The 16187-nt window shown below is 40.8% G+C and overlaps 1 protein-coding gene across 4 annotated transcripts in view; it reads right to left on the bottom strand.

The window, feature by feature from the left end:
- The window catches only part of MAGI3 (membrane associated guanylate kinase, WW and PDZ domain containing 3), a 265966-nt gene that overhangs the window by 133931 nt on the left and 115848 nt on the right, over positions 1-16187 (bottom strand). For 3 of the 4 annotated variants that reach the window (XM_044447410.1, XM_044447417.1, XM_044447434.1), the window contains exon 1: positions 9603-10092. The exons of the other annotated variant lie outside the window; for it this stretch is intronic. In XM_044447410.1, coding sequence (XP_044303345.1) covers positions 9603-9945 — 343 coding nt within the window. In that variant the 5' untranslated portion in view covers positions 9946-10092. Of the gene's footprint in view, positions 1-9602; positions 10093-16187 lie in introns of those variants that run through there. 4 annotated transcript variants of the gene reach the window in all.

The following is a 16187-nucleotide window of genomic DNA, read 5'->3' as shown; positions in this document are numbered from 1 at the left end:
TAGCTACAGAAATTAAGCTGCACATTTTATTTTTAAAGAAAGCTTCTAGAAGATAGACAGGCCTCCAAATGGAACCATAATTGCTGAGTCAGCAACTGACTAGTTATACATGTTTTATAGCGTATCAGCTAGATCATACTGGGGAAAGTACAAGGCTATAAACAGACAAAATACACATCATAATAATCCTGAGAACCTCGGGGCTTTCTCAAACCTGCTAATACTTTCCTTTTGTGCATGTATGGTGCCATTTTGGTTATATAAGGTTCCACACATGGATAATGAATTTTGCCAGTGGCAAACTCCTTCTGAATGCGGTGCCAAAGGCCATCCATCTCAAGAAAAGTAATCAACAAGCTTGAAGAACTGAAGGTTTGTAGAAATATAATTTTTTTTCAAGGAAAAAGACATCAAAAATTGTCTAATAAGGACCAAGTATGCCCAACAGCCAAAGAATGTTAACTGTCTGATGAGAGGGAAAAAGAAAGAATATGCTGGAAGATGACATCACTAGAATCTTGAACAGAAGCCAGAAGTGAGAGAATCCAGCCAGAAGAGATGAGAATCCAGCATTCCCTTTCCTTATGCACTAACAATGTGTCCCTGTATGTTCCTGTTGTACAAGTGTGGACCACAATAAGGAGGGCACTCAATTAATCTGCAAGCAACATTTGAAAAAGTAGTTTAAAACAGGTAATCAGCCAAACTGAAGAAAAGTTATTTGAAACACAAACCAAAAAGGATGCTCAAGATTGCTAGGAAGTTTGGAGGGTGTCCACTATAGTCAATTATCTGCTTTAACTACTAGCACACAACATACTGCAAACCTCCTTCAAGAAGTAACTACCTCAAGTAAGAAAAGAATGGAATGTGTAAAAAAAAAGTTGTGTGTCACACCTAGTTATTTCAGGTAGGAAAGTATATCTTCCTTTACATAAAGCATTCAGTGCAAGTAAAATGCTAACAAAAAATGAACATACCCTCCAAATGGTGCTCATGTTTATTCAGGAGTACTAAGAAATTGCACTCCACATATGCAATCTGAAATGGTTAAGTGTTATTAGTATGACCTCAGGAGTTTACTACATTCACAGACCTCTCTTGGACAGAATTTAAAGGACAATAAAGATGTTCTACATATCACTGCTGCTCTCTGAGAGCAAAGAGCTCCTGCTATAAAGCATCTCAGCTGCAGTGACAAAGCAATAGTACACAAATGACTTAAGCAACTGTGCAAGGAAAAGTTAAGTGTTATTTACTTATCTAGTTATACATTAAGTTACCCCAGAAAATTATTTATAATTCAAGTTATCAGGTGAAGCCAAAACAAGGGCACAGTAAAGGGCGCTAAATCCCCAAAAGGTAACCTTTAGAAACTTACAGCTGGGAACTAAATCTCAGGGAGGAAATCCAGCAGGAACTTGCAGATTTGCTCAGATATTCCATATTTAAACTAAATCCAAGCTTAGAAAGAGGAATCAGAAGCTATACACTTCTCTATATTGAAAAAGCTTAGAAACAAAAATATGTAGATTAGCTGTAGCTGGACTCAGATTTTTGGACCTTATAGGACAGCTCATACGCTAAAGTCAAAAATAGACCCTTTCCAAATTTGCAAGTTTCATGCACCATTTAGGTCTAAAAAACATGCAAGGAGAACACACAAGGGCATCCACCCTTTCCTCAGACAACTCATTCTCCATTGTCCTGCTGTTGCCTTCTCCATGATCCATTCACTTAAATATAAAATCTCCACTCTCAGTGGCCTCAATTGACCTACATTCCCACTAACTAGAATCAACTGCAGACCTGTACTTCAAACAAGGCCATAACCTACCTAGATAGAGCTTTATAAAGAGGCAGAAGGAGCAGTTCTCCAAGTGCAAGAGCCCTACTGGCAAAGTGCTTCAGTTCTACTAAAAGAATGTCAGCCCACAAGCATGTTAAGTAACTGTGCAACTTCAGCAACAAAGAGCAGAAGCAGAAGCAACAGAATTTTCTAGGTAGACAATCTCAATACTATCAATTAAACATCAAGGTTAATGTAGAGTTGATGATCTATTGACTTGGATATACTTTAAGAATGACTGTCAGGATCAAAACCTATGTATTTTATGAGCTTTTCCTGCATACCACTGTGTTGAAGTCTTATACAGAACCTTATAAGGTATCATGCCAAAAATGGTGCCAGTAAAAAGCCACAAATATATTTTACACAAACACCTGAGTACACAAATACTCTGCACAATACAAATACTATAAGGCTTTAACTCCATGCACAATGCATGGTGAAATGACAAACTCAGAAGAAACGGAGTGGCTCTAATACTTAGGCAGATGTAACATAAGGAATAAAGGGCTATAATGCAATGTTGACAGAATAATATATATATTACACTTCTCAGAAAACTCTTGTGCCCCCATATCTTGGCAAACTTGTCTAGCACTGCCATTTTCCCAAGTAATAATCCATCAAAAGGAAGCATTTAGTGCACACAATTCTTGCAAGGTGATAAGCTAACTTAAACAATGAGTTTCCTCTCCTCCATATCTCTTTACTGTGCAAAGGTTCCATGGCGGGCAGCTCAATGTGAAAAGAGTTCACAGAAGATAGAAGGACTGATTCCACTACTTAGTTCTCAGATCTGCAAGACTTAAAAAAAAATATTGCATGACAAGAATCACCATTATTTCTTTCTATGGGAATCACAACTTTTGCAGAACTCAGAAATAAAATGCCCCAATCAACTCTATATTAAAAATGGACATGCAATTTCTCTCAACTTGAAGTGCAACTGTGTGACAAATAGCACAGCATTTTGTTTTTCACACTAACTCAGTCATCTGCAAATGTTAAAAATATAAACATCTCAGTTAAAATTTAAAGTGTTTTTAATCTAAAACATGCTGAGACATAGGTTTTAGGGAAAAATGCCATGTTGTATGCTATGCAGTAAAAGGAAAAGCAAGTATATGTAAGATTCAGAAAACACAAAGTTGTGATAGGCTATTACATTATTGTAGTACATATCAGCCAGAAAAGCAAAAAATTACTTTCACATAGGAATAAATTAAAAGCAGCAAACTTCAAAATACTTGTTATGTGAAGTTCCATTTTAAGAGCAACTACTATTTAAAGGAAACAACTATGAAACATTTGAGGCATGGAATTCTAGCACAAAAAATGAAGATGTTCTTAATTTAGGGATAGTGCAGAGTTTCATTTGATATGTTTATTGGGATTCAAAATGGTACTCATTTTAGCATTAATTTGAGAATAGCAGAAAGCTCAAGGTATGACTAAGAAGTTAGAATACAAGCATCTTCAACCATTTTGTAACATTGCAGTTGTTTTATATCCAAAACATGGATCTGGTCCATCGTATTTTTTAAAAAGGTGGATATCACCAAAACAAGCATACGGATAAAGAGTATGAATCTCTCCCTCACCAACAGTTTGCCTCATTTCAGTCTTCATCTCAATACGCTATGAGGAACTTCAGGGAGGTAAACAGTGGGATCATTCAGTGGTTTCAACTGAGCTCTCATTTTACTGCTGAAAACAGATTTCCCAGCTCATTTTGTTATAGAGATGTATTAAAATATATTGATCCATTGCCAGCAGATCTAAGTTTGGTTGGCCAGCTGTCTATGAACTTCCATACACACAGAAGCATTTGCAGTGTATCCTACATGTCAGGCAAGTTTAATCATTTAAATTTCTGCCCTTCCTTACTTCCAGGTTATTTAATAACCAAAGTCAAGCCAATGGCTTGGATTCAGATTCAGTAAGTCATGCTAAAACCAAGGGGTAGAGGACCTGTAGTCCTCTAGATGTTGCACTAAAATTTGCATAATCCCTGACCACTCACTGAATAGGCTGAAGTTGATAAGCATTGGAACTACTGGGACTAAACAATATCTGGAGTACCACAGATTTCTCACTCTTGCATTAGCTCTACCAAAACCAACAGACATATAAGTCATGACTATTAAGCCAAATTCAATCAAAATGTATTTGTATGTTCCAAGTCACCAATGAGCAAAATAAGGATTTTAATTTGGGTAGCCCTGAACTCAGTACCATTCTGTATCTACTGTGCAACATTACTGAAATTTCAGTCATTTCCACAATAGTAAGCCAAGTGAAGCAACCTTAAAATAATTTGGCAAGCAGAAGAGTTTCACCCTTTGTAGTCAAGCTGTATGTATTTCTAGGTTCAAATGGACCTTGATCTTCTCTAATCTGATGGAAAGCAACTGAAATTGTCAATAAGTAAAAAAAAATAAACATAATTATTTCTTAGGAATGCAAAAGTCAGTTAAGACTAATATCTGCAGCCTAATTAACACTCCAATATGCCGCCACTCAGTTTAAACAGGAAATTACATATGCATAACACAAGTAAATTCAAATTCCTACAGTCTAGTAACAGCATCTTCTTTTGAAGTGAAGAATTAAATGCTAGTGCTAATTTCCTCCTATTTCCAAGCTAAACAAATACAAGTTAGTATATAATAAAAGAACTGAATACCATATGTAAATGAAAAGCATATGGAAGGTATATTTTGCCAAACCGATTACACCATAACAATTTACGTTTGTCAAAAATTCTCTGCTTAATATTCATATTGCACAGTACCAGATGAGCTATAATTAGCTTCAAATTTACAACTGTAAATCATTAACCTGTATGATTGCAAGTAGAGTACTTAGCAATAACTTGACATTTGAAATGCATACTAGTGAGGAGACTAAATAATTAATGCAATTATTCGATATCTTCTAAATATACAAATTAACAGCATCAAGGCAAGATTAAAGTTCCGTTAGAAAAATTTAGTTGACAGAAATTCAAAATGTTCCTATGAGTCACCTCAGCCATTTGTACTAGTTCAAAGCTATGCTCAAAGATAATTTCATAACTAATATTTACTCTTCTTGATGATTGCAATGGATACTACTGACTTCAAGCAAAAACAAAAAACAAAACAAAAAATGTAATCAGATAATAAGGGACAGGGTGACAATTTAGCAAGTCAATCGCTAACAACATTAAGAGCAGCAATGAAAATATTAGAACCAGGACAGAAGCCAGGGATATGGCTGGACTGTTGGACCACAAAGCTCTTTAAGACATTCTAAAAGGAGTGTTAAGGAGATTGCATAGAAGCTGAACAAATTCCTTACATCTGTCTGCAGTGTAAAGGTGGGGTGTATGACGTGGACTGATATTTCTGGTAGAGATGATACTTAAAAGAAAACTTACCAAGCTCTTAAAAGAACTCAAATGTAAAATTGTTGGCCTTCTAAAAAAACCTAACTCTTCCCAAAGGTCAGCATATGAAACACAAGGGCTGGAAAATGCCCAAGGTACACTTTTTCTTTTGTCTAAACATGTATATGATCAAGCCATTAATGTCTGTTCTTGGAAAACTGGCAAAAACCATTGAAGGTAAGTTTACAAATGCATATAGAAGAACAGATCCTGCAAAAGAAGAATCAGCATGGTTTCAGCAAAGATATGTCCTGCTTCACTTCACTCATATGTCCTGTAAGAATTATTTAGAATGTCAGCAAGCATGAGCAAAAGGATGATTCAGTAGACATTGGATACCTGGGACTTTTTAAAGCTTTTACCAAAGGTCCTCAGTCAAATGTAGTAGTTACAGAATAAGAAAATGGTCTCTTAGACATCATTAACTGGTTAAAGAATGGAAAGAGGGAAGTAGGGGTAATTTGACAGTTCTTGCAACAGATTAATGGAAAAAATTGGGTTCCCCAAGGACTTGTATTGGTACCTGTATGTGCGCTTGCTCGCTCTCCTTTCTCTCTCTCTCTCTCTCTCTCTCTCTCTGTGCGTGTGTGTGTGTGCGTGTGTGTGTCTAGACAGACAGACACACAGATCGACTGACCGCATTTTATAATGGAATTGTACTTTTACACTTATAAATGATTTGCAGTTACAGGCAAGAAGTGGGATGACCAAGTCTGTAGCTGACACTAAACAATTTACCGTGGTAAAAACTAAAACGGATTGCAACAAGCTCCTCAGGATCGCTCCAAAGTGAGGAATGAGCGCTAAAATGGAAAATGCAGTCCAATGTAAGCAGTTGTACATTGATGACCACTACAGCCAAATCCTAAAGTCCCACTGAAAGATCTTAGCTGGCAGAAGTTGACCAGAAATGGATTCCTGGCGTTAGTGCCATTAAAAAAATGGATCCAGTGTGAAGCATCAGAGAAACTGTTAGATTCCATGTTGGGGATTATCAGGAAGGGGTCAAAATATAACTGTTAATATTGTAGTACCTTTATGGAAAATACTATGGTGCAACCACACCTGGAATAAATTGCACAGGTACTGCATTGTGAAATATATTTTAGAACTCTAAAACATGAACATGGACAACAAAAATAATCAACTCCCTTATGAGGAAAAATCTTTCATTTAGTGGCTATTTCATTTAGGGGGGAAAAGGCTAAGAAGAGAAATAATTGCATAAAATTCTGCACAGTATGTAGAAAGGGTGCTAGAAACAGAGTGGAAACTAAATGAGGGAAGATTTATAACATGCATAGTTTATACTTAGTGTAAAAACTGGGCAATTCACTTCCACAAAATGTGGTGATGACCACCAACCAGCAGCAGCTTTATAGGAGTATAAACAAATTCATGGAGAAAAAGGCTATCAGGAGCTGGATGGCTACACATTACCTCTAGGATCAAAAGCACTATACTTCTGAACACCAGATGCAGGAAGCATCAGCAGGAAAAAAGCCATTGCCCTTATGCTTGGCTTGTGAAATTCCCAAAGGCATCTGGTTTGCTATTATGGGGAATAAGATCCTGAACTAGATGAGCTTTTGGTCTGATCCAGCAGGGCTCTAAGTTCTTATGTAAGAATGCCCTGGTACCTAAATCTGAAGTGTCTATTTCAGTCATTTCTACTATATGACAATTAGTTTTTACTGTTAAGTCTATATTTTGCATGGCACATATCAGAAAAAGGCTTAGGCAGACCACTGAAAGAAACTATTTATTAGTTTAAGCTTGTATTTTTGTTCTCTTCTGTTGAAGATTATGTTCAGCTCATGATCAGATTGATTATATATCTTTGAGTATGTATTGTACACATACACTGTAACAGTCTTGAAAGAATTACAAAGCCATCTCACTTCAAGGTTAACCAATACTACTATATTTTGCCAGGTCAAAATGAATATGAACAAACATGAACAAAGAGCAGAATATTTATTTCTCTAAGACATGTTCAAATTTATAAAGTGAAAAATCCAATTTCCTGTATAAGTCTCAAATGAAAGAAATACAAAAGTTGAACATTCTTAAGTTCAGTATAAAGCATTCAAAATTAAACAAAACAGAGAATTATCTTGTTGCCCTAGAGACACTCATATTCATGCAATATTTCATGTAGACAATGCAAGTTCTTATTTTAGATATCTGAAGGTTCTTCTAATGCCACAATAAAGTATGTTAGGCATAACAAGGTTTGCTACAGTTACTGAAAGTGTGAACAATTACAAAACATAAAAAGACCAAAACTGTTTCAGAAGGCTTTGCATACTTCTGCATACTAGAACTGCAGAGTCTCTATGTGATACTGAATGTGTATTGTTCCTTGGACCAATATATCATTTTATTTGGCAGCAAATGTTTGTAAGAGCTGAAATTGCTTGTGTTGCATAATTTGAATACAGCCAAACACTGTTCTCCAAACACCAGGAAGAATTTTAAGAAAAAGTCACATTAATGAAAATACAGCAAATCCATGATGAAAAATTGTTGTAAAACCAGTCTGTCAAACTCTGGCATCTCAAGTAAAGCTTTGCTTGCCAATACTTAAGTATTTTCACGGGTATGCCACTTTGTGTCTTATTAATGAACTGTCAGTTCATCACTCCTTTCAGTCAACAGCCCACAGAAAAGAAAGATCACCATTCCAGCTTCCCTCTGTTGTTCATGCTTCTGCCATGCAAAAATGCTAATTTTATACAAAGAAATAGTGAACCCCCAATAACAAGCAGGCAACTAGCCTAAATGATAGCTTTTAATAATGCTCGTTCACTAATCCTACCCAAGAGTAACATTAGCTTTCAGTAAACCTCTATAAACTTCACTCTCATAGCATATATAAACAACTAGCTTTGCAGAGAAATCACTGGGTTATGAAAGCCACAGGGAACATTGCAACAGAAGGTTAATCACAAGTAAGTTATTACCCCCATAGCTGAAAATCATTTCAAAAATGCTAGAACTCAAATGTAAGTCTAACAACAATATAACATAAATCTGTTCTACTGAAAAGTGCTGCAGGGTCCACACCATGAATACAACATGTGAGAACCTGTTTGCTCAAGCATGAAGTACAATTACAACAGCTCCTCTTTCCCAAACATACAGCAACTAAAAGCTTCCATCCTAGCACTGAGAATTAACAACACGTATAAAAATGTAGGAATCATATGCAAAGCTAAGACTGTATGATACTTGAAATAGTTATATTTTGTTTCCCCAGATAAGCTGCCAAGGAAGCAAATAAAAACTGCAAAATTCTAGCAAGATTGTGGGGAACATACAAATGTCAACTACTGCTGATTACACTAGGTTTTAGCAATTTAACTAATTACCAAAGATGAGTAACCCACTGTAAAACAAGCCAACCACTTTAAAACTACCAGGATGACTACCATGTCTAACACTGTGCAGAGCAAAGGACCTTACTGGAACAAACAGCAGAAAACCCCAGTTAAGGTCTTTTGCTACCACAAAGCCTGCTAGACCTTCTCCAGATTTTTTTTTTTTTTAATTTCAGTAATGACTCTAGGACTGGAATGGAAGATGGATACTGGAGTAAACAGGAAGGGTCAGATCTGCTAAGGAAGGGGAAAGGATTTAGCAGATGAACTGCGGGGGGGGGGGGACACAGCAGGGTCAGGTTTTCCTTGGTAGGAAAACAGAGATGGGAAGCAGCTGTGTGGAGGCCAAAGAATAACGATACAGAAGGCAAAAGCACCTAGGAGAATTGGGTAAAAGAGAGGAGAGTGCTTGAGGAACTGCTGAACTAGGGTGGCACAAGTAGGGTGGTGTATACCCTGAAGGATAAGAGATACGATAGAAAGATATATCTTCATCTTAAAATGGAAAGCAAAGGAGACTAGGGTGGATTAGTCGAGCTAGATGTTCCATCCCGAAGAAAAAATAAGCTGGGAAGGTTAAGAGAAAGAAAATACCTTGCCAATGAAAGGTCAATGAAAGAAAAGCGTGCCGAGAGTAGGTGCTTATGGGTGACAAGATCGCTGCTTTGGAAGGAGGGTGCGGGAGAAAAAGAAAGAAAATAGCTCGGTTGGAAGATTAAACGGATAGTTTCGAGAAGGCGATCCTCACAATGGAGACCGGGAACGGACCCAAGGTGGGGAGGGGGTGTTTGACGAGGGGCAGGTGAGCCTGGGTGGAGCCGAGGGCGGCGACTTCGGGGCCAGGCGCTCCCTCCCCGTCGCGTAGGGAAAGCAAGGGAGAAGGACGCTTCCCTCCCCCACCGCCCGACAGGCGCTCGCTCGCTCGGACGGAGGGACTGACCTGGCCGCACGGTCTTGAGGCGCACCGGCTCCCTGAAGTGGCGGATGACGGCCAGCGTGTCGCGGTGAGTGAGGCCACTCACCGGGGTGCCGTTCACCTCCAGCAGCACGTCCCCGGGAACGGGGGGCTTCCCCGAGAGCAAGACCGAGCCAGCCCCGCCACCGCCGCCGCCGCCGCCGCACTCGGCCAGCGTCGGCAGGCGGGCCCCGAGGTAGGGGAACTCTCCGCGCTCGGCGCCGCCCCGCAGGAGGTCGGGGTCCGGGCCAGAGCCGCCCCCCCAGGACACAGCGCACTCCTGCACCTTGCTGAGCCAGTGGCGCTTCCTCCGCAGCGTCTTAGACATGAGGCCACACCATGGGCGCCCCTTCGCGCGCGAGCTGCCCCGTCCCGCCGCCGCGCTTCCTGCACGGCCAGCCGACCGACCGCCGCGCGCGCGCCCGCGCCCGCGCCTCCTTCCCCTCTCCAGCCACCCCCGGCCGCGAGTGCCTCCCGACTGGCGCCCTCAACGCGGCGGCTGAAACACGTCCCCTGCTCCAATAGGACACACCCCTTTCCCCCCGCTGGTCCCAAGCCCCGCCTGACATTCCAGGGGGCGGGGGCAGGGGGACTGACGTCAGAGAAAAAGAACTTTCAGGGACGTGGAAGGGGTTGCGGCAAGACTTGCGTAGAACTTCGCGAGAGGGCCGTGCATGATTCTGTTCACACAAGCCGTCCTGCTCTGGGACTGATTCGTGCCCTGATCCTAAGCAGTTCTGCTATAAGTAAGTGCTTCCTGCCTGGCTAGCATGGTTGCCGCCGCGCCGGGCAGGGCCGGACCTATGCCCTTGACTCTGCTCTGTGCTCCTCGCTACCGGCCTCGTGGTCTATGGCCATCGTCTCCACCCACTGGAAGGTGCTTGCGGCGTCTTGAACGCCAAGTGGACTCAGCCCTCCCTTGTTGTGAGCAGGCCCGTCGTGCTGCATACAGGGAGAGGCCAGGTGTACAGACGGAACGGCGGCTCTTTGCGGCTGTTTTCAACACTGCCTCTAATGGCAGGTAAACGCAGAAAGGGGCTGCAAACAGCGCAGTCCAAGCCTTCGCGAACACAGTGGTTGCCACTGTAATTCGTTCGCCTGCCCACCTGAGAAACCGCCACTTCTGCTGCCTGCCCACTTCAGCCTGGTTACCAGCACTAAAGGGAGAAGCCAGGAAAGTGCGCCTGGGTGGCAGCTAATTTGAACTGCCACTTAGTAGGGAAGGAGAAAGGGGCTAACTGTAGGAGGGAGATACCCCCAAAGGGACCGAAACCCCCGAAGGTCCCACTTGCCAAGGGAGATGGCCCCTGTTTCCTCAGATCACTTGCTCAAGAGGTAACCATTTGGACCACAGTAACTGCCTAATTGGTGCTGACCTCAGACACCCAGCCCTACTGCCAAAGGGAAATGATAATGGATTGTATAGGTTAGTGGTATCATTTGCCCTTATGGTTGAGCTTAAGCTGCTTCATAAACATATCCTAAATACTACTTGGGATTCTTCTAGATGTAAATGGAATTTACTTTCAGATCTGTGTTTTCAGCTTCTCAGATTTTAAGATGAAGTAGATGCACTTGAAAAAAAATTAGTTATGTGAGGCTTAGCTATTCACATACATGTAGATGCACAAATGCCACAAACAATTTAGGCAATCCTCAAAGTTACCTTTAAGCACCTCTTACAATTAAGAAAAAGGAACAGTGGCTTAAACAGATCCTCGGAAATAGCCGTGACAACTGCCTTGTTCTATTACTTCAGTGACATTTCCCACTTTTGCAGCAGAATTTAAATCTGTTTAAGGAAAAGGACATCTCACAGCGTTCAATGGTATTTCCTCCACCATAAGTTTACTATGGCTAGAATACTTTACTTTCTGAAACCCAAACCTTGCATATTTCTACCTTTTACCAACTTCACCTTCTGACTGTTTATTGTTGGCTTTTCCTCTATTAAAAATTAAGCTACATACAACCACTGGTTCTGGTTTCAATGGATGTCTGATATAAGCAGGGATTTTGATTGTTTTTCTTCAAATGTTAGTGATTACTATATAAGGAAAGGAATGCAGGAGGTAGAATAGTCACACACCTCATGGCCACTACCTTCAATATTTATTTTGTAGAACAGCCACTCTTTGTTTGAATACTATACCATTCAAAACTCATTGCCAAACCCAGAAGTGGCACATGCTCCATAACTGGAGCTCTACAAATGTCTTTTCAGAAAGGCTATAACCCATCCTGCATGACCAAGTGGCTTATTTTCCTTCTCTGTACATACTTAATTATCACACTTAACTATTGCTAGGCATGTGTTGTCATGATGTCCAGACCTAGAGAGTATGGGCGGCTGAGGTGGGTTACAAGCCACCCTTAAGCCAATGTTTCTTCTTGAGTTGCTTTCTGTGATGAAGTCCATTACTAATTTCCCTGCATGGTCATGTAATCCTGCCCTATCAGAAAAATGCAAAGAAGCAAGCATGGCTGGACTTTCAACATGAGCCACCCAAATAATAAATGGCCATTTATGCTGTTACACCACAGCATAGCAAGCCAAATGTTTGCATCTTGTCCTTCAAAAATTTTACAATTTATTCATTTAATTTTTATAGTGCCCAATAACCATTCCAAAATACAAAAATGTATAAATATATTAAAATATCTATAACAACATATAATGATGAATAGACCTAGAAACTCCTGGGGTGGATAATACTCTCAAACCCTAGAATATCCATGTATATCAGTGGTCTCAAACTTGCGGCCCACGGCCCAATTGCGGCCCATGGGATGATATTTTGTGGCCCCCACTTGATATCAAAGTTTAGTGATAGTGCGGCCCATGCGTTTTTCTCACATGCACCTGCGTGAGTCGTTACCCTGGGCACAATGTTCCCTCTAAGCTGCGCGTCGGGACGAGCGGGGCACAGGGGAGGGGTCCTGCGGCCTTCAAAGTGCCGGCGGTGCCCGGGCCGGCCTCCGGGAGCGATGCGGGATGAGTGGCCCACCACCACCACCTGATGCAGCCCAGCCTCACCCAGACTCTACTTCCAGCAGCCCCCAGGTAAGTTGAGTTTGAGACCCCTGATGTATATTATTTACTTATTTATTGGGGCATTTCTTTCTCATCCTATACAAAAGTCTCAGGACAGCAGTACAATACAGTACAATGGCAGAACACAAAAATAGAATATAAATATCTAATAAATAACACATTAAGAAAAACAACCCTTAAAATACAGGGGAAGTAAAAATGTTTTTGGCCTGGTGATGAAATGAATAAAGCCTGACACCAGGCGCACCTCTCTGGGGAGCATGTTCTAGAGCGGAGGTACTACCACAAAAAAGGCCCTCCTCCGGGTAGCCATTCTTCTGAATTCCTTCAAAGAGGGCTCCTGAAGGAGAACTTTGGACAAGGATCTTAGGGGATGGGCAGGAGTATACAGAAGGAGACCAAGGTCTTTAAAGACCTTGTTGTAAAGGGCCATAATAACCTGATGCCAAAACATGGGGAGGTTGGCACCAGGCAGTGTGTAAAAGGAACATTTGCTACCAGCCTTAAATTGTTAAGATATTCCTGACCAAGGGACAATTTATTCAGGAGTGATAGCATGTTACTCCTTGCTATTAAGGAGCACAGGACCACTCTTTCTTGTGAAGAGGCATTGTTCACCCACCAATCCAACTGGTTGTTTCCTCCTTCCTGGCTTTTATAAACCATGATGGACAAGCATCTGGTACAGAAGTGGTCACACAAATCTGTCCAGTCACGTCAACATCCTCAATCTGTACCAATTAAAATGTATCCAATAAAACTGGAGAAGACTGCTCTGTGTACATTATCTGATTTAACTACTATAACTCTGGAGTCTAAGTTCTGGCAGATGCAAAAGATTTTGAACTGAAACTGCCCAGAAAATATATTACAGCAGGCCTCTTTTTTTCTAAGAGCATGAGAAAAAGCCATTCAGTCCACCACTGCTTGCACTTGGTGGCAAACCATCTGTACACAGAACCCCTCAAGATAAGATGGGTACAAGAGAAGCCTGCCAAGCTACTCAGCAACTGGTGTATGTAGGCATGCCACTTATAGTAAAGGAGGTAGCAGATAGCCAGGAAGGTAAGAAGCCATTGGTAGTCTTCTCCTCCATGATTTTTTCTGATCCCCTTTGAAAGCCATCCAGAATAATGGCCTTCAGCTTTTGTCATGGCAATGAATCCTGCAGTTTAACTATACATTGTATGAAGTACTTCCTTTTATCTTTCATAAGCCTCCTCCAGTCAGCTTCATGGATAACCCTGGGTTCTAGTATCATGGGAGAGAGAAAACAGTATCTCCTCCACACCATGCAGAATTTTAAGCATCTCTATCATCTCTCCCCTTACTTGCCTATCGTGTTTAGGATGTTCCTGGAGTCAGTATGTAATATGTCCCAGATGGCCATAAAAAGCTCCACTGGGTGACAAATAGAAGATTGAACAGAAGCAGTGAGTTGTTTCTTTGCTGCCCTCACGGCTTCTAAATATGCCTGACTGTAGACTTATAACTGGGATTCAGTTGAAACCACTATGAGTTTTTCTCTCTCTGCACTCAAACCATCTCCTGTTTTGGTGCATTGCTCTCAACTCCAGCATAAATGACAGAGCCATATCAGCATTACAACATAGAGGGTGCTTAGGAGCACTTGTGTCAACCACCTGGGTCATCTCTGTGTTCCACAGCTTGACCAGGATTCTATAAGGAATGCCAGAATATCAGCTGGAACCTCCCCCAGAGTCCTCTGGGCACTATCCAGCTTCATTAACTTCTGGAGGTGGACCATCTTAAACACCCCCCCACCCAGGGGAGAAACTGCCATTGGTCTTTTTTTTTTTTTTTTTTTTTTGTCCATCTAGCTCAGGCATGTTGTAGGGGATGAAAGGATGCTGGAGAGGCCTTGTATGATGGCTGTTCCCATTTCCTTCCTTCTCTACCCGTTGAAATGCCCCTTTCTTCCCTTCTTAGTTGGGTTTCTACCCTCAGAGACTAGCTTGCACAGTTCTTTCCATACCAGCTGTAAGCTGTTCCTTCCTCTAGGTTTGGAGCGCTATCTCTGACCTTGGATTAGAGAATCTGATGACCTCTTGGTCACCGGCTAGGGACCACTGGATTGCTGCTTTCAAATTCTAAGCACTTTACCAGTTTTCAGCCCCATCTTACATAGCCCACTGAGTCCTGTGAGATTTACTACTTTGTAAATAAGCTGAAGACTGTCACTTAAGAAGCATCTTAAAACATTTGTTATATACAATTCTCATTTAATTTGGGAAAAGTCAAGGGAGGTACTCCATTCCTTGGACAATGTTTTTCATAATGAAAATTATAAAACAGGATTTTTTATCGATATTCCAGAGGTCTTAATCTGAAGTGAAAGAGAAAATTCAGGAATGTTTATTGTTAGCTGAAGTTCAGTTCCCATTCAAACATAACTCTAAATTGTGATTTACATTTTGATAAGATAAAACTTGCGTCTGTTCAACTTGCAATGAACAGATGCAAGTTTTATTGTTGTGAACTAATAGTGATTTGAAACAAACAAAGAAACAAACAAACCACAGTGTCCTGAATTTGGCTATAATGAAAAACTTTGGCTTGTTCCAAATCATAGACAACCTGTGAACTTCTTCCCCATGTACCATGTATGTGAAAGAGAAAAGGCTCACACATTTTTGTCCTCCTCATACAAAACAAGGACCTTGAACTTAGACCCTGAAAATTATGTTTTATTCACTTTAACTAGTGAATATTCTCAGGGACGCTGTCCACATTTTCAAATATCAAGCAATGCAGAAATTGACAAATGCACAAATCATTTCTACATCAGTAATAGCAAGAGTGCTTTTCAGATAACACAGCACTGCTCTTTTAGCATTCTTTCATTTTGAATGTTTAACGCAATAAACACTTCAGTCAATAGGCCTGTGCGTACTCCTAAGCCACTATGCCAATTCTTATAATGTTTATCCTGCAGAGTCAAATATATCATTTACATATAAAAAAGGATAATTGCAATTACTGGTTGACATCTGCCTGTCAGTGATATGTTGCTGGGGCATTTGCTGTGCCACAGCTTAAAATAAGGAATTAAATGTCCTGTCAAAATGAATGAAGCACAAAACCAACTCCAGACACTCAATTTGAAATGTACAAGTTTGTGATAAAAGATGAAATCAAATATTGTAGAAAGTGATAGGTAACAGACTAGGTTACCAATGTATCTTGCAAAATACAAACATGTGCAAATAGTTAAATTTCTGATGCTTCTCATCTGAGCAATGTTTGAATTAAAGGAGTAATGGATGATGATTTCACCAATCCCACTTCTAAGGCAGCTGAATTCTAGCTTTGTGCCCTTCTGAAGTCAGTTAGTAAAGGACTTATTGCACAAAGTAATGAGCCTACATGTATACTGTGTACATCATGCAAGCCTTCTTTCTGGTGCTTCCTCCAAGGGGGGCAAGAAAGAAGGGGCGATCTTGGTGGCGGCCCCCAATTATCAGATGAATGCCCCACCACTGTGCCAACATTGC

This window comes from Varanus komodoensis, unplaced genomic scaffold (assembly GCF_004798865.1).
Source record: "Varanus komodoensis strain SLA01 unplaced genomic scaffold, ASM479886v1 scaffold1, whole genome shotgun sequence".
Classification (NCBI taxonomy): Eukaryota; Metazoa; Chordata; class Lepidosauria; order Squamata; family Varanidae; genus Varanus; species Varanus komodoensis.
This window is presented reverse-complemented; position numbering and strand designations above follow the sequence as displayed.